Below are 25,375 nucleotides of genomic sequence, written 5' to 3' on the forward strand. Positions count from 1 at the left end.
GTTAATTATGGCTGGGACAGCGACCCGTGCCATGACTAACGCATATTGACTCTTCCCTAATGAAGCGACTCTAAAGGATGGGATGGGAGGAAATTCTCCACTATGCATCTTAATGATGGATTCTCTCTGAATCTGTGTTCCACTTTCTCTTTTCTCTCTTCATGCCATATAGCTGTAATGGCAGGACTCTGCATTTGTGCACATATTGTACAGTCTGTGGGCTCTCATTATTCAGTGAGTTGTGGCGAAAGGAGCGAAGGCTTATTTTTACATATCTCCCACACAAAATCAGATTGTTGGTTATTACATTAACAAAACACATCAGTGGGATGACAGGAAGAGTAATATATTGAATTTTTACATTATATACAGTACAGTCCAAAAGTTTGGAACCACTAAGATTTTTAATGTTTTTAAAAGAAGTTTCGTCTGCTAACCAAGGCTACATTTATTTAATTAAAAATACAGTAAAAAACAGTAATATTGTGAAATATTATTACAATTTAAAATAACTGTGTACTATTTAAATATATTTGACAAAGTAATTTATTCCGGTGATGCAAAGCTGAATTTTCAGCATCGTTACTCCAGTCTTCAGTGTCACATGATCCTTCAGAAATCATTCTAATATGCTAATTTGCTGCTCAATAAACATTTATGTTTATTTTCAATGTTGAAAACAGTTGTGTACTTTTTTTTTCAGGATTCCTTGATGAATAGAAAGTTCAAAAGAACAGCATTTATCTGAAATACAAAGCTTCTGTAGCATTATACACTACCGTTCAAAAGTTTGGGGTCAGCAAGAATTTTTATTTTTATGAAAAGAAATTAAAGAAATTAATACTTTTATTCAGCAAGGATGCATTAAATCAATCAAAAGTGGCAGTAAAGACATTTATAATGTTACAAAAGATTAGATTTCAGATAAACACTGTTCTTTTGAACTTTCTATTCATCAAATAATCCTGAAAAAAAAAATATTGTACACAAATATTTTGTACAATTGTACACATTAAATGTTTCTTGAGCAGCAGATCAGCATATTAGAATGATTTCTGAAGGATCATGTGACACTGAAGACTGGAGTAATGATGCTGAAAATTCAGCTTTGCCATCACAGGAATAAATTACTTTGTCAAATATATTCAAATAGAAAACAGTCATTTTAAATTGTAATAATTTTTCACATATTACTGTTTTTTACTGTATTTTTAATTAAATAAATGTAGCCTTGGTGAGCAGACGAAACTTCTTTTAAAAACATTAAAAATCTTAGTGGTTCCAAACTTTTGGACTGTACTGTACATCTGTGTAATACTCAAATATCAAACTTTATATTCAAGTTTAATATCATATTTATCTCTCTCTGGTCTGGAAATTTTCACAATGTCAGAATGTCAAATGTAAAATTTAATTTTAACCAAATTATTTGGTGTGATGTCACACATCAACCAAATCCAATGCTGTCTTATGTGATGAACGAATGTTGATTTATGTTATTATAACGATGAGACTGTTATTTTGTAACATATCGGCAGTCTTTATTATAGCCTGAACAAGCTACAAAAATAAGCCTGGAGATGGGAGATAAAGTATAAATTACCTGTGACATCTCAACCTGAAGCCCCAATAATATGTCACTGTGCACCTTAGATGTGATGACCCATGAGATTTTTGTATGGCTGTGCCTTTTGTCTTTTTTTTTTTTTTGATTACTATGGTCTCATATGAAACCCAGCATCCTGCTTTTGTCTGATAAAGAGACAGAGGCAGCATACACTATCGGACACCTCCGGGCTGACTGACGGGACGTGATACAATCCTCTTACACACCCACAATGATCTCTACACTGACCTTCTGATTAAATAAAGCCAGGAGGAAAGAGCAGGACAGAAGTAATCAGAGAAAGGGACAACACTGGCATCTCCAGCTTTCTCCTAAAGGCCCCCCCTCTCCCATATTACCTTATCGGTCCCAGACAGCAATGTGGATTAAACCATAGGCCAGGGACCAGCGACAGAGAGGAGAGGGTTATGGCAGGGTACATGTAGGTGACCTTGCGCTGGACATGTGTCTCCCCCCATCCCCCCCCCATCCCCTTTTTTTTTTATTCCTCTGGAGCCCTTTCCCTGCCCTTGAATGGGAATACCCCTGGTGTCAAAGCTGCTTCTGTATTAATAGATTGCTGAATGCAATCATAATGAGGAAAGAATAATAATATTCATTATGATGAGCTGCTCCAATAATTTATGTCATCTCGCATGCTTAATGGGCCGATATATTTAATGTTATATTACGGTGATTGCACATTGACACACTGTGACAGTTAAGAGGGCTAACGCACGGGATTGCACCAACTAGTTGATTAGTTCAGACACTATCAAGAAGAAAATTCCTCAGTCCAAAAAATTACATCCCAGTGTAGGGAGGCGATTAGTTATTTTATTTTATTTTATTTTATTTTATTTTATTTTATTTTATTTTATTTTATTTTATTTTATTTTATTTTATTTTATTTTATTTTATTTTATTTTATTTTATTTTATTTTATTTTATTTTATTTTATTTTATTTTATTTTATTTTATTTTATTTTATTTTATTTTATTATTTATTTTATTTTATTTAAGATTTGTTTTTGAATGTTCACCAAGGCTGCATTTATTTGATTAAAAATACAGTAAAAACAGTTATATTGTGAAACATTATTACAATTTTTCAAATAACTGTTTTGTAATTTATTCCTGTGATGGCAAAGCTGAATGTTCAGCATCATTACTCCAGTCTTCAGTGTCACATGATCCTTCAGAAATCATTCTAATATGCCGATTTGCTGCTCAAGAAACATTTTTTATCATCAAAGTTGAAAACATTTGTTCTGTGTAATATTTTTGTGGAATTCATAATCCTTTTTTCAGGATTATTTGATGAATAGAAAGTTCAAAAGAACAACATTCATCTAAAATAGACAACTTTTGTAACATTATAAATATCTTTACTGCCATTTTTGTTCAATTTAAAGCGCCCTTGCTGAATAAAAAAAAATATATATATATATTTAAAAAAATAATAATAATCTTTCTGACCATATATTTTTGAATGGTAGTGTATAAATTGTTCTATATAATATTATCTTTGCATAATTGCCTGTAATGGCAAATATATTTGGAATTATGTGTAAGTGAAAGCTTGTTGAATTTGCAAGAAACAGCTGCAAGCAAACTACATATTATATTGTTTGAATTGATAAACATCTACTAATAAATTACTTACATTCTTCACTACTTCTTGTCAAGTCAACTTACTGAATCAATGTCAAGAATGACTCTGAGTCTTATCTGTGTTGTTCAACAGGTTTCAAACTGAGGAAAAGGAAAATCATAAATGAGCCCACGGGTGGCACAGGAAATTGCCCCCACCTGACTGAGGCAATTCCCTGTGAAGAGCCCAGTTGCTATGATTGGCTGCTGGTGAAGCTGGAGGAGTGTGTGCCTGACAATGACAAAGTATGCGGACCAGGAACCCAGAACCCGCAAGTACAGTGTATCAATAGTGACGGTAAGTGATGCGTACACCTTCCATCTGCATGATATGGTACTGATTCCATTCAAGCTAATTAAAAATCTTTCTGAATAGATTTTCTATTTAAGGGTCATGTCCAGGCGTGCTCTGTGTCGAATGCAGCAACAAACCCAGATTGTTTTGTTCTTGTACAGCTGGGTCCATTCTTGAACTCTGTCCATAGGGCTTATGTTCTGGACTCATGCCCAATGCCGTAATTGCTGTTTTTGCACAGGCGGCTGGTAGTACTTCTCTATTGTTAGAGTGGCCAGAGGGGAAATTCAGAGCAATCAGAAGTGGCACTGCTGCCTTTTAGCCTTCTAAACACAAAGCCACATGTGCCGGGGCGGTCTACCGTCTAACTATCCCAAAGGCACAAAACTATCCAATAGCTTTTGGATGTTATTGGCTTGACTGCATACAAGGAGCTAGGGAAACCAACACCAGCACCATCTGCACCATCTGTGAGATCAGAGAAAAATACAGTTTACCTGGGGACAACACATGCCTGGATCTGTGACCAATAGCTGACACTGATACCTCAATATACTGAAAGAGAGGAGACCAGACATGGTTGTAAAACGTTTTTGCTTTAACATCCTTTACTGTAGTTACATCTGTAGTGTTTCTGTGGAGTGCCCCTATTTTGCTATTTTAAAGGTTCATAATTTTGTTTTGGAGGTTTCCTACCATAGGTTTCAATATATTTAAGGTCAAAAAACACTTTAATTTTTTAAAGTATACATTGCAGCATCACCTCTTTTCTCACAGTGTCTGAAACGCTTTGATAAAGTATTCAGTGTATCTAAACCCCTCCTTTCTGAGAGCCTACTCTACTCTGATTGGTCAGATGGCCCAGGCTGTTGTGATTACTCGACTGCTTACAGTGCGTGTCGGAAACTAAACGCCCAATACTATATCTTAATTTCAGCTCCAGAGGCTCAACTCTTGATACACAGTAATTTAAACAGTAATCGTTTTTAACGTATCAATTCAAGCTCGAATTCTCATCCTTTGGAAAGTGGATTTGCTTTTGCATCACTGAAAACAATGTATTCTTGACATGTCGACAACACGAACCAAACTCTTCCTGGCCTCAGCTACAACTACAGTGTTTGAGGGCAGGTAAAAGTAGACATTGTTCGTGGTCAGCCAATGAAGACCATTGGCTGCCATTATGCAAATTTGTTACAGAATTGGTTCTTTCTTTTAGACAATAACTGTCTAAAAGAAAGACAATAACTGTATTTGTTGTGCACTTCAATCTTTTTTTTATTTTGCAGACCTTTTACTTTTACAAACATTGACAGTCAAACCAAAAATTGTTCAGACACTAGATATCATTTTTTATATTTTTTTTACGAGTGGGTGCAGGACACTATAGTTAATTTATGTAAGTGAGGATAGCAAAATAAATTAAACTGTGACATTAAACCCAAAAATTCTTCATACAGTGAACTATCAGTAAAATTAATAAAAAATTTGGAACCAAAAATTATTCAGACACTTTGACCTGACCATGTTTTGCTTAAGTGTTATCTGACATAATTAAGATTCATTTTTTATTTTTTATTTACTTCAAAAATATTTTTATAAACCAAATAGTCAAAATTATCCGCACACTGAAAAACATACAATTAGACCAAAGTAAAAATATGTATTTAATTAAAAAAAGTGACAATTGTCTTAAAAACAGACCAAAGAGCAGACATTAATATTTTTATACCAACCCTCAAAATCCTCCACTAACTCCATACCATTTTAAGAATTTTAATTTCAAATGGTAATGAATAAATAAATAAGAAAAGAAGCATTTTATTCTAAAACAATAAACACGTAAGAAAAAAAACAAAAACAAATACACTACCAATCAAAAGTTTGAGTCAGTAAGATTTTTTTTATTTTATTGTTTTATGTTAAATTGATCAAAAGTGACAGTAAAGACATTTATAAAGTTACAAAAGATTTCTAATTCAAATAAATGCTGTTCTTTTAAATTTTTTATTCAGGAATCCTGGAAAAAAATGTAAGTTTCCACAGAACATTGATAATAAGAAGAAAAGTTTATCATATTAGAATGATTTCTGAAGGATCATGTAACACTGAAGACTGGAATGATAGCTGCTGAAAATTCAGCCTTTTCATTACTGGAAAAAATGACATTTTTGGATATATTAAAATAGAAGTTTATTTAAGAATATTTCACAGTGTTACTGTTTTATTTTTGATCAAATAAATGCAGCCTTGGTGAGCATAAAGAATTTATTTTCAAAACAGTAAAAAAAATTTACAGACCCCAAACCTTTGAATGGTAGCATACGCAAACAAACAAGAAGAACATGAAGCACAAAAGGATTAATATTGCTTAAGGTTGGCTTAAGAGTTATTACATGTTTACTCTTACTGTTTGAGAAGCTTTTGTCCAAAGCCACTTTTATGTCTAATTATGCAGAGCTGGAAAATCTCTCGTCAGTCTCGGTTTTGATTTATATTATTTATACAGCCTAGAACTTCATAGATATATGAGAAGTGAAATGACCCAGCTATGTTGTACTAACAATTTTTTTAATGGGATTTTATGGATGAACACTTCTCTCTGGTTGATGAAGGAGCGAAATTCAGTGCCGCAAACCTGATTCATCCGATCTAATTAATTTCATATAATAGAGACTAGAGCATAGCTGAGTGAATATTTTAACAAACCAAGTGGAAAGCCTGTCTCCAACATGGGGAAGTAAAATAGGTTCATTCAGTGAGCTTATCAAAAATAATTAACCATAAATTAATGTGAATATGAGGGACAAGTAGAATATTCAGTTTTTAAAATACAACCGGCAACTCTGTGACTTCTTTCTCTTTGCCTTCCTTATTGTTAAAGTCTTGTCTGGAGGTGCGGCACGACTCGGCATGCATTAATGAATCAATTATGAGCGCGCACTGTAATTGTATTTTACATCCTCACATTTCGCTCCTTGTTCCAGTAAATTTCAGTGTGCGGACATGGCAATTACTGCGACATTCCAGAACCTCAGCATTCACATCGCTAATGAGGACTCGGGGGAGAGAGAAAGAGGGAGAGATAGAGGCAGTGTGCATGTGTGTAACTCAATCAGTTTTGCAAGGCTCATAATCAAGCATCCCATTCACACCAACTGAAGGTGTCATACTGCCTGTGCCTCAGCTGTCACCACGGCGACGGCTGACACCTCCCCCCGGCCCTCACACGAACCTCATCTCCTAGACAGTTACCCTTCCTTAACATGTCATGTGTAACAACTGTACTTTATACAGTACTGTATATAGGGGACTGATTCTGTAGCTTTACCACCCTGTAGATAAATTAAACAGATCGATGATCAGTTAATTAACTATAGAAACTGATCACCGTGTATTAACGCTAAAATGCAACTTTTCTCCTCTTAAAAATATACGTGGGTCAAAGTGGTCAGGGATGTATAAATGTGATGCAAAGCACTGCTTATTTTGTCATTGAAATGGTAATTTAATGATTTAGACTGCAGTTTTTGGGTCAGATTTTGCCTGGGGACCCAAATGCCTTAATTAACATACTAATTATGTCGTTCCAAACTTGTATGACATTCTTTATTCTGTAAAAGAAAAAAGAAGATATTTTGAGGGATGTTTCTATTGTCCAAAACAGCACTGAATCCCATTGACTTTCATTGGATAGGCAAAAAATAAATAAATAAATAAAATACTACTTCTGTGTTTCACAAAATAAAGAAAGTCATACGTATTTGGAATGACACGAGGCTGAAAAAACGATGACAGAATTTTCATTTTTGGGTGAACTATAGAGTGCATCAGTCGGGTTCCAGAATAAAAACTCGATTTTCTACATAGGAAAATTATTTTTCTTTAACGATAAATTATAAACCTTTAAAGATAAACTTACTGTGTGCTACAAGGTTAATCAATGGTATTTGCTTCTGTTAAAGACATCAGCCCTCATTATGTCAACTTGATTTTAAAATAATTGTGTTTAACAGTGGAATTTGTGGTGGAAAAACTACATTACCTGCATTTATTTGATCAAAAATACTGAAAAAAAAACTGAATATTGTGAAATATTATTACAGTTTAAGATAACTGTTTTCTATTTTAATATATTTTAAAATGTAATTTATTCCTGTGATGGCAAAGCTGAATTTTCAGCATCATTACTCCAGTCTTCAGTGTTACATGATCCTTCAGAAATCATTCTAATATGCTAATTTACTGCTCAAGAAACATTTAGTATTATTATCAATGTTGAAAACAGTTTTTGTCAGCATTCTTTGATAAATAAATAGTTCAAAAGAACAGCATTTGTCTGAAATAGAATGTACATATATAAATAACAACATATACAATCTAAGTGTTTTAATGTTATACCTTTTAATATCAAATAGACATTTAAATATGAAAACTGTTAGATCACATGATCAAATCATAAATTTCCATCCAATTATATTCTTACATACTGTATCCTCAAATGTATTTTAATGCACTACAAAGAGTGCAGAATACAAAAACTGAAAGACATTGGCCATTACTATGTTTCTCCCTAGCCATAGGCTTGCTGCAACACGTTGACCCATTTAAGTCCAGATACCTTGCTGTAGTGAGAAATAATATGATTTGTTCAAGGTCACCTCTTTCTTTGTCCTGCCTCGCAGACGGGTAGATGGTGAATATGTTGTTCTGGCACCAATGCCGAGCCACCTATATAAATGAAATTAACTCTGTTAGTCCCTCCGAGTCAGTCTGCATTTAGCTGAACTCCCTCTCTCCCTCATTAACTTTGGGAAGAGTAGTGTGCAGTCTCATCAAAATGTGACAGCGCTCAATAGAGGAAATGTCAGATGCCGTCTGGTACTTTTCCATCAGGGGACAGTCAGACGCAGGTGAGGTTTAACACATCTGAGATGTATAAGGGCTAGACGTACAGCTTATATTACATTTCCCCCAGCATGTACTCATTGAGTTATTCATGAGGACAGTTGATTTGTTTTTCCTCAAGTCTGAAGGATTTGTGAGGTGTGCAACGTGCAAGTTTATTTTTTTTATTTTATATATATATATATATATATACATATATATATGTAGGTGTGCCTTGTGTGCTATTTTATTTTTATTATTTTTATTTAATTTAATTTTATATTTTTTTTTTTATTTTTTATTTTTTCATGTCTGGAGGATTTGTGAGGTGTGCCTTATGTGCATTTTATTTTATTTTATTTTATTTTATTTTATTTTATTTTATTTTATTTTATTTTATTTTATTTTATTTTATTTTATTTTATTTTATTTTATTTTATTTTATTTTATTTTATTTTATTTTATTTTATTTTATTTTATTTTATTTTATTTTATTTTATTTTATTTTATTTTATTTTATTTTATTTTATTTTATTTTATTTTATTTTATTTTATTTTATTTTATTTTATTTTATTTTATTTTATTTTATTTTATTTTATTTTATTTTATTTACCAAAGATGATGACCAGCTAATGATTAGCTTAGACTGGTTACTTTGTTCCAAAACACAGCTAGCAGCTTAAAATTAATATTCTATTTTATGTGGTTTTGAATAGCTCTTTTTGGACTCAGCCAGTTGGTGTATTTTAGTGTATTAAGATCTATTTTGTCTTGTTTTCCAAATTAAACCTCTGAAAAGGCACATGAATGTCTGTAATGGACTATAATGATTTTTTCCTGTTGTGAAATGCTTCCTTTTGCATGTGTATCAATGCCAGCGGTGTGAGGAAGTCTAACTCTTTCCCACCCCCAGTCTCAACCCTCACTCCTCATTGTTCCCTAGTGCCTCCCCTCTTCTCTCAATTATTGATTCCTGTTGTCTGGTGCTGATGAGAATAGATCTGTTGTGTCCCATGGGGTCACGCAGTGTCATCTGACTCAGTGGGTTTTCTGTCACTTTGGGCTCTTTTTCAGGGGTGGGGTTCACAATCGATACAGGGGCTGGTGCACGATCCACAGAGGGGTCAGTGTCCAAAACTAGGTCTTTCAAATGACCTCTATGAGCAAACTGTGTTTTTGCTAGGTTTTGTTTTTTTGTTTGGTTGCTTTGTTGTTTTGTTTTGATTTTGGTGTTGTTGTTTTTTGACAGTTTGATTTTTCTTTTTGTTTGTTTTGCATTGCTTTGTTTTGTTAGATTTAATTTTTTTTCTGATTTGGTTAGGTTTTGTTTTGCTTTGTTTTACTTTGTTGCTTTATTATTTTGTTTTGTTTGTTTTATTTATGAAAAAAATCCCGGTCCTCTCAAGAACACAAAAGAGCACAGTTTAACCTTGCACACTAAAAAAAAAAAGTCACAATGTTCATGTTAAAGAGTTGCAGTGGCTACATTGACTAGTTTTTCTTTGACAGAATTTCATGTGTTCTAGCTACCATCTGGGTTTTTTTTTTTTTTTTTGGTTTAATTACTTCAGTATTAATTGTAAACATCTCAGGATCATCTTCATTCACTTCCAGTTATTCTGTTATACTGTTTTAATATGCAGACTTTAAATTGAGATCATATTATTTTAATTTCTTTATCATAATCATAAACACACCAGTTTTTAGCACAAATAGTTTTACCATTTACGGCACTTTGTTATTCTTAGTTATTTACCTATTGACGGTAATGAATCAGAAGTCTTGCACATTAAAAAAAATAGCTTACTTTTGAGTTAAAATAAGGTGGATAAAGGGGATATTGGGGATATGCCCAGCCTTATAAATGTAGTCTTGGTCGCTTTGCATTTTATCAATGGCCCTGTTTATGCATACATATAATACTGCATATGCAGAGTGTTACATGCGAGTAAATGTGGGTGTTTTTTTACTTGGTGTTTGTGCGCATGGAGTAGAGATGACAGCACTTGGCTGTGGATCACATGCACAGTGTGAATTCTCTGTGTGGTTAGATTTATTTATTGCACATAGTGACATGTGTATTAATGTGTATTAACACAATTTAACACCACATCAAATGAGTGAATTTTTGCTTTGCTTTTCCCTTTTTGAAACCTGTTGGTGTATTTCTTTGTGGATACAAATTTGTTACAGTTTGCCCTATCATATTAATTTGGTTCCATATCAACTTCCACAATATGGGATTGGGATCCTTATTTAGGATGTCTTATTTAACAGACCCTGTGTTTTGCTGTTTCCAGGTGAATACGTGGACCGGCAGCTGTGCCGGGATGCCATCCTTCCCATGCCTGTGCTGTGTGAGGTGCCCTGCCCCAAAGACTGTGTGCTCAGTCCCTGGACATCCTGGTCTTTGTGTTCCAACACCTGCTCAGGGAAGAACACAGAGGGCAAGCAGACCAGAGCACGCTCCATTCTGGCCTACAATGCAGGGGACGGTAAGGGCCTTATACCCTGTTTCCACCAAAATGGAGCAGATTCTTATGTAAGAGCTGGTGCATGGACAGGGGATTTGCGAACGTCTCTTAGAACTAGATTTTCCTGAGCCGAACAATGTTGTACCTTAGTATGTTACTACATAATATGCACATTGTCTTAGTAAGAGTCTTATGAGAGTTAAAAACACATTTTAACATTGAAGCAGTTTAATTATGCATCTTTATGATATCACAGGCTTCTTTTGATGCAACAGTGAGATGTTAAATAATTAAAATGAATAATAATCAGTTCAAACACATTTGCGAATAATATTTTACGGTTCAAAGTTTGTGGTCTGTAAGATTGATTGTTTGTTTTAGAAAAGGCTGCATTTATTTGATCAAAAATACAGTAAAAACAGTAATACTGTGAAATATTATTACAATTTTAAACATAATTTTATTTTAACATATTTTAAAATCTGATATATTCCTGTGACGGCAAAGCTGAATTTTCAGCATCATTACTCCAGTCTTCAGTGTCACGTGATCCTTCAGAAATCATACTAATATGCTGATTTGCTCTTCAAAAAACATTTATTACTATTATCAGTGTTGTGCTGCTTAAATGTTTTGTGGAAACTGTGATACTTTTTTTAAAGGTGCCCTAGATTCAAAAATTGAATTTACCTCGGCATAGTTAAATAACAAGAGTTCAGTACATGGAAAAGACATACACTGAGTTTCAAACTCCATTGTTTCCTCCTTCTTATATAAATCTGATTTGTTTAAAAGACCTCTGAAGAACAAGCGAATCTCAACATAACACCGACTGTTACGTAACAGTCGGGGTGTACGCCCCCAATATTTGCATATGCCACCCCATGTTCCCAACATTATGAAAGGCATTAGACAAGGGCAGAACGTCTGGATGGGCACAGCTGAATCAACAGACTAGGTAAGCAATCAAGGACAATAGCAAAAAATGGCAGATGGAGCAATAATAACTGACATGATTCATGATAACATGATATTTTTAGTGATATTTGTAAATTGTCTTTCTAAATGTTTTGTTAGCATGTTGCTAATGTACTGTTAAATGTGGTTAAAGTTACCATCGTTTATTATTGTATTCACGAAGACAAGACTGTCGTTATTTTCATTATTAAACACTTGCAGTCTGTATAATGCATAAACATGAAGTTGTGTTTATAAATCTCTCCAACAGTGTAGCATTAGCTGTTAGCCACGGAGCATAGCCTCAAACTCATTCAGAATCAATGTAAACATCAAAATAAACATTGTACTTATGCGATTAGACATGCTGCATGACGAACACTTTGTAAAGATCCATTTTGAGGGTTATATTAGCTGTTTGAACTTTTTTTTATGTTGTTTAAGGCAAGCGTGAGCTCTTGGGGCGTGGAGCATAAGATTTAAAGGGCCACACACCCTGAATCGGCTCATTTCTAATTATGCCCCAAAATAGGCAGTTAAAAAAATTAATTTAAAACAATCTATGGGGTATTTTGAGCTGAAACTTCACAGACACATTCAGGGGACACCTTAGACTTATATTACATCTTTTAAAAAAAAGTTCTAGGGCGCCTTTAATTATTTGATGAATAGAAAGTTTAAAAGCTTTTATTTGGAAAAAATAACTTTTGTTATCTTTTGTAATTATTATAAGTTAAGTATTTAATTTTTGGTCAATTTAATGTATCCTTGTTTATTAAAAGTATCAATTTCTTTAAAAATCTTACTGACCCCAAACTTTTGAATGGTAGTCTATTTTAGCGTTTTTTAACATTTAATTTAAATGTCATTATGCCTAACCAAAGTGCAACATTTAAGAAATTTTAAAATTCATAACCATTGATTAGACCCATATGATGCTTGTAAATAATATTTTATTTTAGACCCAGAGAGTTTTACATGTGTAACATTTTTATTCAGCTATTTTGACAGCAGGTCATAGTGGATTTGATTTTTCTGACCTGACCTGAAAGTCTGCCCTGATTTTTGCAGTTTAGCATAAAGCATTACTTTACTTGATGCACTATGTGCATAATGAGCTTTCTTTTCCTCAGAGCATTCAGCTGCAAAAAGTGTTTAATGTTATAGCACTTTCTGTTATTAATATTTTAATGAAGTATTGGATCATCTAGATTAGGTGCAAAAATAGACTGTTTTGCTAAGGTCTGTCTAAAAATTTTTGCTTTCTTAGATATAATCACTACATTTATATTCTACAGTTGTGGATTTGTATCCACGCAGATGTTAAAGTAGACACGAGCAGATTATAAATATCTTATCGCATTTACCTCCCTTATGTTAGTTTAACTTTCTTCCATGTGAGCAGCCCATCACAAAGTAATAAGGGCTCTTTGAGCGTTAAGTGATTCAAACCTCAGGTGAGCTCAGGCTGTAAGTGTGTATCTGATGTGTAATAGACTGATGGATAAGTGGTTGCTTTGGGCTAAAACCTCTGCCTTCCCTCCACCACTCACCGGCCAGAAATCCATTTCCACAAAATATGCAGCTTGAGGGAACAGGACTTGCACTGCTGACTGAGAGCAAATCGGCTTGGTTTGCTTCAACATCACATTGTTACGGTCATTCTAGTGCTAGAATCAAAGGCAGTGTGTTTGGTGCATCTGTGGAGTGGGGTTGCTTTATATCTCCTTATATATTACAGTTTTAGCACGAATGTTTGGCCACATATGCACAATGATGCATTCTACCCTGTGGCAAATTGTGCTACGTGCTGCGGTACTCAGATTATTAGCCTTCAAACGATGCAGGAGACTGTGCACCAAATTGATGTCAAGCGTCTGAGAAAGCAGGTGTGTGCTGACAGTAGCATGAAGTTTAGCAGATCCTGTTTTGCTTGCTATCTGCCTCTGTGTGAGATGATGGAGAGAATAGCATGAAGCACCGGTCATTTTGCTGTCCTTGAAGAATGAACAGGAGGAACACCTAGCTGTCTCAATAGAAACAGAAATTTACAATCCCACTCCAGTTACCTCATTTTAGTCTATGAAGTCTATAGGTTGTGAGGGCGTATTAGAAAAGAGGTTCCAGGGGCTGCATATTGGGTTGCAAGGAGAAATCGACAGAGAGATGGTTGCAACATAAACATTTTAGCTCGATAAGATTCATATTATTTGAATTAAATTCATTTATAAAAAAATTGTTTATATTATCAAAATTAATTGAATAAGTTTGACATTATAAATAAATGTATTGAATTTGATATTATTTAATTTTACCTTTTAAATACATAGTGAAATTGAGCGTGATTATTTTATTTTTGGGCTGTATGATATATCATTTCGGTATTGACAATGTGATGTGCGCATCCGCGATAGTCACATCTCAGGATGTGTGATGTCAAGTAAGTACAGTATGGATCATAGTTGCTCCGTGATCTGTGTGGACCAGGCCCCACGGTTCGAAATGCATGTGATTCGTGGATTAACTGCCAAGTTTAACCGCAACAGAGTGAAAGTTTATCATTTGCACAAATATCGCATATCATGTTTTTAAGTCCTGTCAGTTTAAACATTCAAGTGAGTTTAAAACATTCGAGCACAAGAAGATGCGAAAGAGAACTCTAAGCAGATCTCGCTTGCTTCTTGTCATGATCACCAGTTGTAGTGCCCTATTTAGCCACCAGAGGGCACTCCAACACGGACTATTGTTCACCTCACTTGGACTTCAATTCCCATAACCCACTTCCCGGACTCATTATCCCGTTCATTGCACCCAGCTGTTTTGTGTTTCATCATTAGTGTCTGTCTATTTATTCCTGGTTTGTTTCTGCTTTTGTTATTGTGGTTTCATTTAATGTCACCGGCTTCTGTTTGTTTTTCTTTGTTTTGTATGGACTGATCTTTGGATTTTGAACCCTGCCTGTTTGGATTACGTGTTTGGATTACCACATTAAAGCTGCATATGGATCTTACCTTCTTGTTTCTGTGCCTTACGTGACATTTCTATGCACACACAGAGCCGTGCAGACACCACAGATTCACAGTCTTTTTGTGCTTAAATGGACATATACACGCAAAATTGTGTCCAAATGCCAATCTCTGCAAGTATCCTCGTAAACACAGAAAAATGGATATATATCATTATATTGGAAATGAAATGGTAAAATTTGATCTCAAACTTTTTTTTGGCAGACTGTAATGTAGTTACTAGGGTTGAGCCGATAGAAGCTGACAGACATCACAATGTTGCGCCATGATTAATCTTAATTCATCAGACTATATCGTTTCAATTAACACAGTTTAATCAGTAAAGATTTTATTGTGCAAAAAAACAGCAAACGAATTATCGGCTACTAGATGTTTTACATGAACTAAACCCCTGATATTCAAATGGTGGACCACGGTCCGCATCCAGATCCCGGCATGTTTCCATGTGGACTGCGAGACAGAACGGTAGCATCATTTTACTAGTTTCTAGTTGAAGTGAGCAGCGTGTCAAAATAGCAGTGCAGATCACACCACAAGCACACCACAAGTTTGTGGTAATGATATTTCAGCACTATATCCTCTAGTAGTTTTATCTAAAGCCAAACATGCTTAATTTTAGCACTTTCAGCTCTGTGTGCTTTCTTTCTTTCTTCTGACATGCGCCACATTGACGCTGAGTGTCCACTAGTGAGGAGCAGAGCGAGCGTTTTTTAATTCATTCTAGTGGAAGATGAGCTTAACGCTCAAACGCGATTTTGTTTCAGTTTTCAAGTCCAGTGGTCACACGATGTGGGCGTGACCTTCATTGTGTCTGTTTGTAGAGAGATTCACAGAACCCAGACTGAGCAGTTAGCACCGTTTCATTTGCCAGTCACTGACCAGTAACAGCCTAGTGTATATCAAAAGGATACAATTTAAAAGGAATGTTAAAATATTTATGATTTTACATTTTAATGCACGGTTACATACGTAACACATATTTGCTCTGTCTAAGTGGAGGGCTTGACTGTTTCAGATGCACCACTTCTTGAGGATGTCTCGTAAGCATCACTGCGTCCTACATCAAATGAAGATTAACACGGAATGAAATGTGGATGGCTGGAGCTGCAGTATGAATTGCTGCTCTTAATGGTGCAGAGACAGACCAAGAACATGCAATTACTCTGAGCTGTGCGCAGACTCACTTTTGTAATTGTACAAAGGATTAGTCTTCATCTGAGTCACAGGTCAATAAACAACTGGAGGGAGTGTTAATCCCCATTTGAAACAATGTGATTCCATGTGCAGCTTTTTGAAGCTGCTAATGCACTGCTCTGGCATGCCCTGAACCACTATGAGATGCTTTGGAAGTCAAATAACCCTCCTTTTGAAACACTGAAGAGTTTATTCTCTATTTCAGGGCCATTATAATGGCCGTGCCTACAGTAACTGCTCGCGGCAAGTGTTTTCTAATGGTTCTCACATGTCTAATGAAGTGTGTGATAATAGTCGATAACCTTTTTATAAATGAGCTACTGAAGGACTGTGTTCTGTATTGCTACAAAGGATGTCAATTATTCATTATTTTTGGTGCTCTTGAACAAGGAGCACTGCTTGATACATGGTTTGTCCATTTTTCTCATTCACTGGTTTACCAATTTCTCATTGATTGTTGTGTGGTTGTTAATACACACCGTTGAGATAATGGCTGACCACTCTGTTGGGATTCTGGTGCTTTGCGTGACTGCAGATTGATTGATTGATTGATTGATTGATTGATTTGAATTCACTGTGCATTATATTATAGATTTTTGCTAAAAGGATAGCTCCTAAATGGGAGGTCAATGTACAGATGTATTTTTACAGTTTGGGTTTAAGATTTACCCAGTAATGTAACACCTTCCTGACCCTTTTTATCTTCTAGGTGGGAGTCAGTGCCCCAACAGCAGCGCCTTGCAGGAGGTGCGCAACTGCAATGATCATCCCTGCACTGTGTACCACTGGCAGACGGGGCCCTGGGGTCAGTGCATAGAGGACACCTCCGTTCCATCTGCCAACAGCTCGCTCAGCCGCACTGGAGCAGGGGTCGGCACTAATGAGGCGTTCTGCTCGGTCGGCATGCAGACGCGCAAAGTCATTTGTGTCCGGGTCAATGTGGGCCAGGTGCCTCCTAAAAAGTATGTGTTTTTAAATGTGTTTCTTTAAATGTCATGTGTTTCATTTATGGTGGACAAATGCTATGACAAATAGATACTGTATATGAATGTAATTTTATTATATCCATTATTTGTCTGTATTGTTGTACAATGAAAAATTAGGAACATAGTAAAGTATATAGCTACTTAAATTGTGCTAAAATGTTTATTTCTGTTATATTATATTATATTATATTATATTATATTATATTATATTATATTATATTATATTATATTATATTATATTATATTATATTATATTATATTATATTATATTATATTATATTATATTATATTATATTATATTAATTATATTACAGTTAGTTCTGGTTCTCGAATCTGATTTGCTGAGAGCCTTTTCTAACCATACAATATTCTTCTAATATCACACGGAATCCGTTTCACACTTTGTATCACTCCACTGTTTCTGCCGGATCTATACTGGCAGCATTTCTCACAGCGAGCGTCAATGGCGGAGGAGCAAACCTACTATAATTTTACAAATACTACTGTTATTGTGTCATGGAATGTAGTTTTAAGAGTTTTCATTTTTTTTAGGATATATTATATTATATTATATTATATTATATTATATTATATTATATTATATTATATTATATTATATTATATTATATTATATTATATTATATTATATTATATTATTAAATAAAATGAAAATGAAAGAACATAATGTACAGTATATTGAGCTGCTTAAATTGTTCTAAAATATTTCTTTCTTTTTTATATATTATATTATATTGATTTATTGATTTAATAAATACATTTAAATATATTTTCATCTTCACAAAATGTAACAAAGAGCTCACTAATTGCTTATATTTTTTTCCTAATTATTAAACAGTGTTTTAACTATAATTAGATCCTCATACATATTTTACTAATTACATCTATTTATTGTCTACACAATATGTGTCCTCTTATTGTCCTCATGCAGGTCACAGACAGCCCAATTTTTATTTAATTTTTTTTGGTCATTTGTTGGAACATATATTGAAGCAGATTATGTATTCTGTTTATAAAGCTCAATCCTGAGGTCTGCCGCTTGATCTTTATTGATAGATAGAGACTTTAAGTTTATGAGCTCTCAGTCGGTAGTTTTAAGTATCTGGATCCAGTCTTTCCCTGAAGGCATCTGCTGGGAAAATAAATTATCTGTTTATTTATTCAGTTTAATAGCAGCATTATTCTGTCAGTGGCTGTGGAAACAGGGTGTGTAGCTCAGGGACCCCATGCTGGCAATGGAAATGAGTCCTGCTTTCTTCCCGGGGTTATTCATGTGCTGGGCTTTACCCACTGATCTACACATTCATATACACACATAGATATACACACGTGAGCCGCATGCTGATCCTTATGGAATTTCATGTGAAAGAATATTGGTGTGATGCAGGGATAGGGAGGAGAGGGAGAAAGAAGTGTTGTATATACAAAGACATATAACGGAAACTAAAATGCAATACTAGAGGTTGAAATCACATTATTTACATTATGCTATTATATACTTTACCTACCAAAAGTTTGTGGTCAGTAAGATTTATTGACGTTTTTAAAAGTTATGCTCAGCAAGGCTGCATTTATATGATCTAAAATACAGTAAAAACAGTAATATTGTGAAATACTGTATGATTACAGTTATTTGAATATATTTTAAAATGTAATTCCTGTGATGGCAAAGCTGGAATATCAGCATCATTACTCCAATCTTCAGTGTCACATGATCCTTCAGAAACCATTCTTATATGCTGATTTGCTGTTCAAGGAACATTTCTTATCAGTTTGAAAACAGCTGCTTAATATTTTTGTGGAAACCACCATACTGTTTTTTATAAAAATGAACAGCATTTATTTGAAATAAAATATTTTGTAACATTATGAATGTATTTTGATCAATTTAATGCATCATTGCTGAATGAAAGTAAAACTGTACTGACCCCAAACTTTTGAACAGTAGTGTACCTACATTATATATGTTAAAACTAAAACACTAGTGCATTTTTCTGATTTAATGCTTTTGCAATACTAATACTAATTCCTTTTACTTTAATGACAGCAGCACACAAGCTTCATGAATCTTGTTCTCCAGCATGATTTGAGATGATCCACAGAGCATCTCAGCATCCTGTTTTAATGTGTTTATTTGTAGGTGTCCAGAGAGTCTGCGTCCTGAGACTGTAAGACCGTGTCTTCTGCCCTGCAAGAGAGACTGCATGGTCACTCCGTACAGTGATTGGACACCCTGCCCTTCCACCTGCCAGACAGGTGCTTATATAACTTACATATACTTTAAAACTTCTGATGCATCTCTTGAACTAAAGAAGAATAGAAAAGTGTTTCTCAAAGGCTGAAGTTTTCTTTTTATTGTAAAGAAATATGGGCAGCTTTCAGCATTCTAATTGAAGTGTTAAGAAACAGATTCTTTGTTACCACAATCTCTCTCTATAAACACTATAAAGAGGAATTGTTGCTTGGCAACCCCACCTATTGGAACCAGAACAAATATTATAACAAGCCACCAATATCTGAGCACTTTGTTAAATGAAGCAAACAAGCATTGAATTTCTTGTTAAAATCATTTTTCCAGTGCATGTCACACTCCAGTGTGTTTTGTATAAAAAAGACCATCTGCTTGAGAGTCTCTTCACTGAACACTAAGTAGACTCTCACTTCCCTAATTGATTTTTCTTCTTTGTAAGAAACATTTGCAGTATTTATATTTTTTTTCAAAGAAAACTACCCTCAAAGTTTGTACTGAAGACTTTGTAAGTCGAAGAACAGTGCGAAAATGCTATGAAAAGAACGAATAATCAGATGCACATATTTATAGATGCATTCACCCAGTGGAGAACTTCAGTGAGAGTAACAATCACTGAATCAAGTTTATAATAAATAAATAAATAAAACTGAGAAGTGTGGCCTCGTTATCATTTCATTTCTCAATTGCACTTAATATTGAAGTAATTAAACCAATAAAACAGATGGTAGCTAGAATAAATATGCATTAACATTAATATTTTCAGAGATACAAAGGTTAAGTTTGGCTGAAAGCTTTGTTAAATCCAACACAGTCATAGAGAGACTAATGAACTGATTAGATTTAAGAGTGGGATGTTGTTTTTGCAAGATTTTCTATATTTATTCATGACAATTTCATACTTCATTTCCATTCATGTATATCCAGGTGGTACTGTCAAAAAGAAGCAATCAAGGAAACGCATTATCATTCAGCTTCCGGCTAACGGGGGCCAAGACTGTCCAGAAGTGCTCTTCCAGGAGAAGGAATGTGACGCCTCGTCTGTTTGTCCAGGCTACAGGTGAACAAAATACCTCTGGTTGCAATTTCAGTACAGAAATTTCATAAAAAATTTTTTTTAAAAATTAAAAAGTGCAATTATAAATTCCTAAACTTACTATATATTATTATTTACCATTATTATATCTATCATAAATAATTAGCTATTTTAGTATAGAAATTTTATATAAACCAAAAAAAAAAAAAAAAAAAAATATATATATATATATATATATATATATATATATATATATATATATATATATAATTGTATTTTTTTTTTTTTATTATTTAATGTACATTTTGTATTGTGTGTGTGTGTTTATTTGTATTCTTTTTTTAACAGATTTTATGAAATTTCTGTACTACAAGCATTTAAAATTAATACTCAGTAAGGTCAGTAAGGGTAAAGTTTTTTTTTTTTTTTGAAAGAAATTAATAGTTTTATTCATTGAGGGTGCGTTAAACTGAACAGTGACTGTAAAGACATTTATAATGTTACGCCCTTTTTTTTTTTTTTTTTTTTTTTTAATAAATGCTCTTTCGAGTTCTTTCAAACTTCCACGGTTTCCACAAAAATATGAAGCAGTACAACTGTTTTCAATATTGATAATAATAAGAAATGTTTCTTGAGCATCAAATCAGCATATTAGAATGATTTCTGAAGGATCATGTGACACTGAAGACTGGATTAATGATGCTGAAAATTCAGCTTTACCATCACAGGAATAAATGACATCTTAAAATATATTAAAATAGAAAACATTTATTTTAAATTGTAATAATATTTCACTATATTAATGTTTTACAGTATTTTTGATCCAATAAATGCAGTCTTGCTGAGCATAAGAGACTATATTTAAAATGCACAACTTAAAACTGACATATATATGTATGTATCTGCGCTATAGGTGGAAAACCCACAAGTGGCGCAGGTGTCAGTTGGTGCCCTGGACCATTCGACAGGACAGTCCTGGAGCACAGGAGACATGTGGACCAGGACTACAGGCTAGAGGTACAGAAAAACCTTCATCAAACTGGCTACTGAGATGTAAAATTTTTCAATTTTAAAATAACTGTCTAGGTGCTTGTAGCAGTGCTTTACTTTGTAGCTGGGGAGATAGTTGATAAATGCATGAGATTGGTAGTAATTTGATCTGTGACTGAGTGTTTAGCATCAAAGGTTTGTGCAAATGCTTCTGGATTTAATTGAAATGTTCTTTAAGAGGTTCGGGAAGCTCTCTGAAGCAGTCAGAAGCTCAACCCTCACCAATAAACCCTTTCAGGGTTCAAATGCAGGCCATTACTGTGGTGTGATTGAAAAATATATTTGAAAATGAAAGATGAGAGTCTTGTGTTATATATGCCCCGAGACAGTGGATTTAGCTTCTGTTTAAGCATTTGATATCTCTGATAGAGATGCATTTACTGCATATGGAAGGTTCTAAAGCATTTTGAAGCATTTCATAAAGAGAAGTGCAGTATCTTGTATGGAAGCTTGTTTTCGCCACTAAATAAAAAATAAAAAAGATACGTTTACATCTCACAATTCTGACTTTTTTCTCCGAATTGCGAGATTTACACTTAGAGTTGCAAGTTATAAAGTCAGAATTGCGTTTTTCTGACTTTTTTCTCGCAATTGTGAGTTTATATCTCACAATTCTGAGAAAAAACGTCAGTCTTTTTTCCCGTCACAGTTGGACATTATAACACGCAATTACGAGTTTATATCTCAAGTCATAATTGCAAAATATAAACTCATAATTCTGACTTTTTTTCTCACGATTGCAAGTTTATATCACGCAATTCTGACTTTATAACTTGCAATTGTGAGTTTATATTGCTTAATTCTGAGAAAAAAGTCAGAATTGTGAGATATAAACTCACAACTGCGAGAAAAGTAGTCAGAATTGTGAGATAAAAAGTTGCAATTACCTTTTTTATTTTTTAATTCATGGCGGAAAACAAGCTTCCATAATCTTGCTTACAAAAATGGATGGTGTTAGCATATTTTGGTCTTTGAGTGAAAAAAAAAAGTTCTTAAACTCGCATATACTAAAAGCTTTTTTATATATCAACTTCTCAGCACTGCTTACATTAACAACCATTACCCGTAATAGTATCCCTCAATACGCCAGCATGACTGAAGAAGCAATCCAATACAATAGCTTTCACCCTCATTCAATGATATAAATCTGGATCCGTCCGGCTACTCAAGTCAATAGGCATTTAACCGGCCTCTCGTGTAATCCATCATAAGATGCTTATCTTTATTCACCATGTGTGGCTTTATAGGTGAGACTGGGCTGATATTTATCAGTGTTAACCCAGAGAAATGCATTTTTTTTTTTTTTTTGTCCTTTTTTAGTTTTTTTTAGTTTTTTTTTTAGTTTTTTTTTTCTGGCATACTGTCTATCACATTATGATCTCTTTCTTTTTTTCTCTCTCAGCCGTCTCGTGCAAGAAGTTGGATGGTGGACCTGCAGACGTTGCAGCCTGTCTCAAGTTTGCGGGTCCTATGCCTCAACTCACTCAATCCTGCCAACTTCCATGCCAGGATGACTGCCAGCTGACCACCTGGTCCAAATTTTCATCCTGTGCCGCTGATTGTGTGGGTGTAAGAACCAGGAAAAGGACCCTTGTTGGTAAGTGCTGGATCAGCAGGTCTAATTTATTTATTTATTAAAAGAAAAGGGGGAATGTTGCAAAAATAGAGATTTAAGATGATAAATACAATAAAATAATTATTCATTTTAAACATTGAAATGAAATCCTTATCTTTCTGCAAATCCCCTAGCACATCCTGTCCATAGTTTTAAAACCCCTGCCTTTATTGATTTTTCTCAATAGATTTATTATATCTGCATGTGTGTATTATTTCACACTGGAAAATCCACTGTATTACAAATAGTTTTACAAAATGCTTTCTGTTAGATGAAAATGCCTGAACCTCACCTTAGCCAGAAATGTGGTTTAATCTTTAGTATAAAGTGCCATGAGAAGCTTAGCCGGTTATTTAGAGGTTAACAAAATACAGTGTATATGCCAAAGACCTTTGGAAGACCTGCTGTAAGTCAGGCAACTTTGCAAAAGGATTACATGAGATTAGTGCCATAGGTCTTTCAATTTGGATAAGTCTGCTTACTCATGATTACCAGATCAGTGTGTTTTGACCAAAGGAGCTAGATACCATTACAGGATCATTTCTGTCAACGGTGCATTCCATATTGTATTATTACAAAAGATTTATTTCTCTAAACATGAAAGCATTTTGAAATGGATAACATGACATTCTAACCTGTGATCTAAGTACTGTATGTTTTTGTATTTTTTTTTTTTTTTTTGCACAGGTAAAAGCAAAAAGAGAGAACAATGTAAAAACACACAGATGTATCCTCTGAGCGAAACCCAGTACTGCCCCTGCAACAAGTACAACGCCCAGCCTGTGGGGAACTGGTCCGACTGCATCCTTCCCGAGGGTGGACGTGTAGAGGGCCTGTTGGGTATGAAAGTGCAAGGTGATATCAAGGAGTGTGGCCAGGGTTACCGCTTTCAAGCTATGGTGTGCTATGACCAGGATAACCGCCTCGTGGAGACGTCACGCTGCAACAGTCACGGTGGGTGAAAAAAGATGAAATGTCATTTCTGCTTCACTAGTGTCACCAAACGGAAGTGCAAAAATGATTAATGCAAGGTTTTCTAAACACTTCCCTATATGCCATTGGTCAAACAAACAAATAGTCCCGCCCCCAAACTCACATCATTGGTTGAGCCAGTGTTGCTGTGTCGTGAAGTGTTATTTTACAGATTTTTATTTTTGACAAAAGATTCCCAGATTAAATATATTAGTTTTACTCAATTTTCTTTCTTTCTTTTTTTTCTTTTTTTTTTACAATTTTTCTAAAATTTCTAAAAAGGAACTCTCAGCCTGCACCCTCTAGAGTTTCATGACTGAATATATATGTATGTATATGTATGTGTATATGTGTGTGGATATATATATATATATATATATATATATATATATATATATATATATATATATATATATATATATATATTTATGTATATAATACCCTTCAATTGCATGCATCAAACTAAAATTAGGCCTGAAATACACAAAAAGCCTTGTCAGTTGCATCCTTATATTTGAAATGCTGTGAGTGTTTTGCAATTTCTCTGAATATGTTTAATCACACATTGCTCGACTGAAGTGTTCATGTCTGCCAAAATCATTCCTTTTACTTAGTCCATCTCAAGTAAAGAAAGCAAAGAGCTTGTCTTGGTGGAAAATGCGCTTGTGTTCATAATCTAATTCCGTTTGGGCACCTTTCACCACCTCCTGGAGCAAGGAGCTCAGAAACGAGCATTTGGCAATCCTTTCCTCTGAGCCCGAGATTAGACTGTAGCAAACTACAGCGTTAGATCAAAGCATGTGGAATGTTGTGGGCAATGCAGGAGCTCTGTGACGTTAAGGCCTCTCTCTTTATGAGTCACAATCCTCTAGTATGGATTGTACGCTCTCAGCTGGAGGCCTGTGAGTGGCTCAAAGCCTCGGCATCCCTAGAGTGAAGATGTGCTGACGGAGGCAGGGTGTTACTCTCTCTCGCTGCCTCCTCTCTTTCTCTTCCTGCTGCCTCTGAGACATCCCTCACTCTAATCAGACCCGGTACCCCTCACCATTTGAAGCGTGGTTGCCATTTTGTGAGGCTGTCAGATTGACATGTTGCCCAAGGCAATTTGTAGGGGGGGGTCGAGGGTGTTTAATCCAACGATGAGAAGTTTCTGTAACAGGGATTCTGGTTCAAAAGTGTGTGTTACAGATATCTAGACTTTTTTTTTCTTGATTTCTTGACATTAACTATTAATTTAACTATTCATTTTTACTTTTTGTATAAAGTGCTACAGTATATAAATAAAGGTGACTGGACTTGAACATAGTGTCACTTAATTGCGTGAATTTAAACTAATTTAATAAAATTACGTTTCATT

General features: G+C 34.5%; 1 protein-coding gene across 1 annotated transcript in view; it reads left to right on the forward strand.

Moving 5' to 3' along the window:
* Positions 1 to 25,375, forward strand: part of thsd7aa (thrombospondin, type I, domain containing 7Aa) — a 138,885-nt gene that overhangs the window by 76,247 nt on the left and 37,263 nt on the right. The window contains 8 exon segments of the mRNA XM_048201520.1: positions 3,354 to 3,557; positions 10,743 to 10,937; positions 16,803 to 17,055; positions 19,238 to 19,353; positions 20,273 to 20,405; positions 21,295 to 21,398; positions 22,834 to 23,028; positions 23,734 to 24,000. Of these exon segments, the coding sequence (XP_048057477.1) occupies positions 3,354 to 3,557; positions 10,743 to 10,937; positions 16,803 to 17,055; positions 19,238 to 19,353; positions 20,273 to 20,405; positions 21,295 to 21,398; positions 22,834 to 23,028; positions 23,734 to 24,000 (1,467 nt within the window).

Source organism: Megalobrama amblycephala, linkage group LG9, assembly GCF_018812025.1.
Source record: "Megalobrama amblycephala isolate DHTTF-2021 linkage group LG9, ASM1881202v1, whole genome shotgun sequence".
NCBI classification, from domain to species: domain Eukaryota; kingdom Metazoa; phylum Chordata; class Actinopteri; order Cypriniformes; family Xenocyprididae; genus Megalobrama; species Megalobrama amblycephala.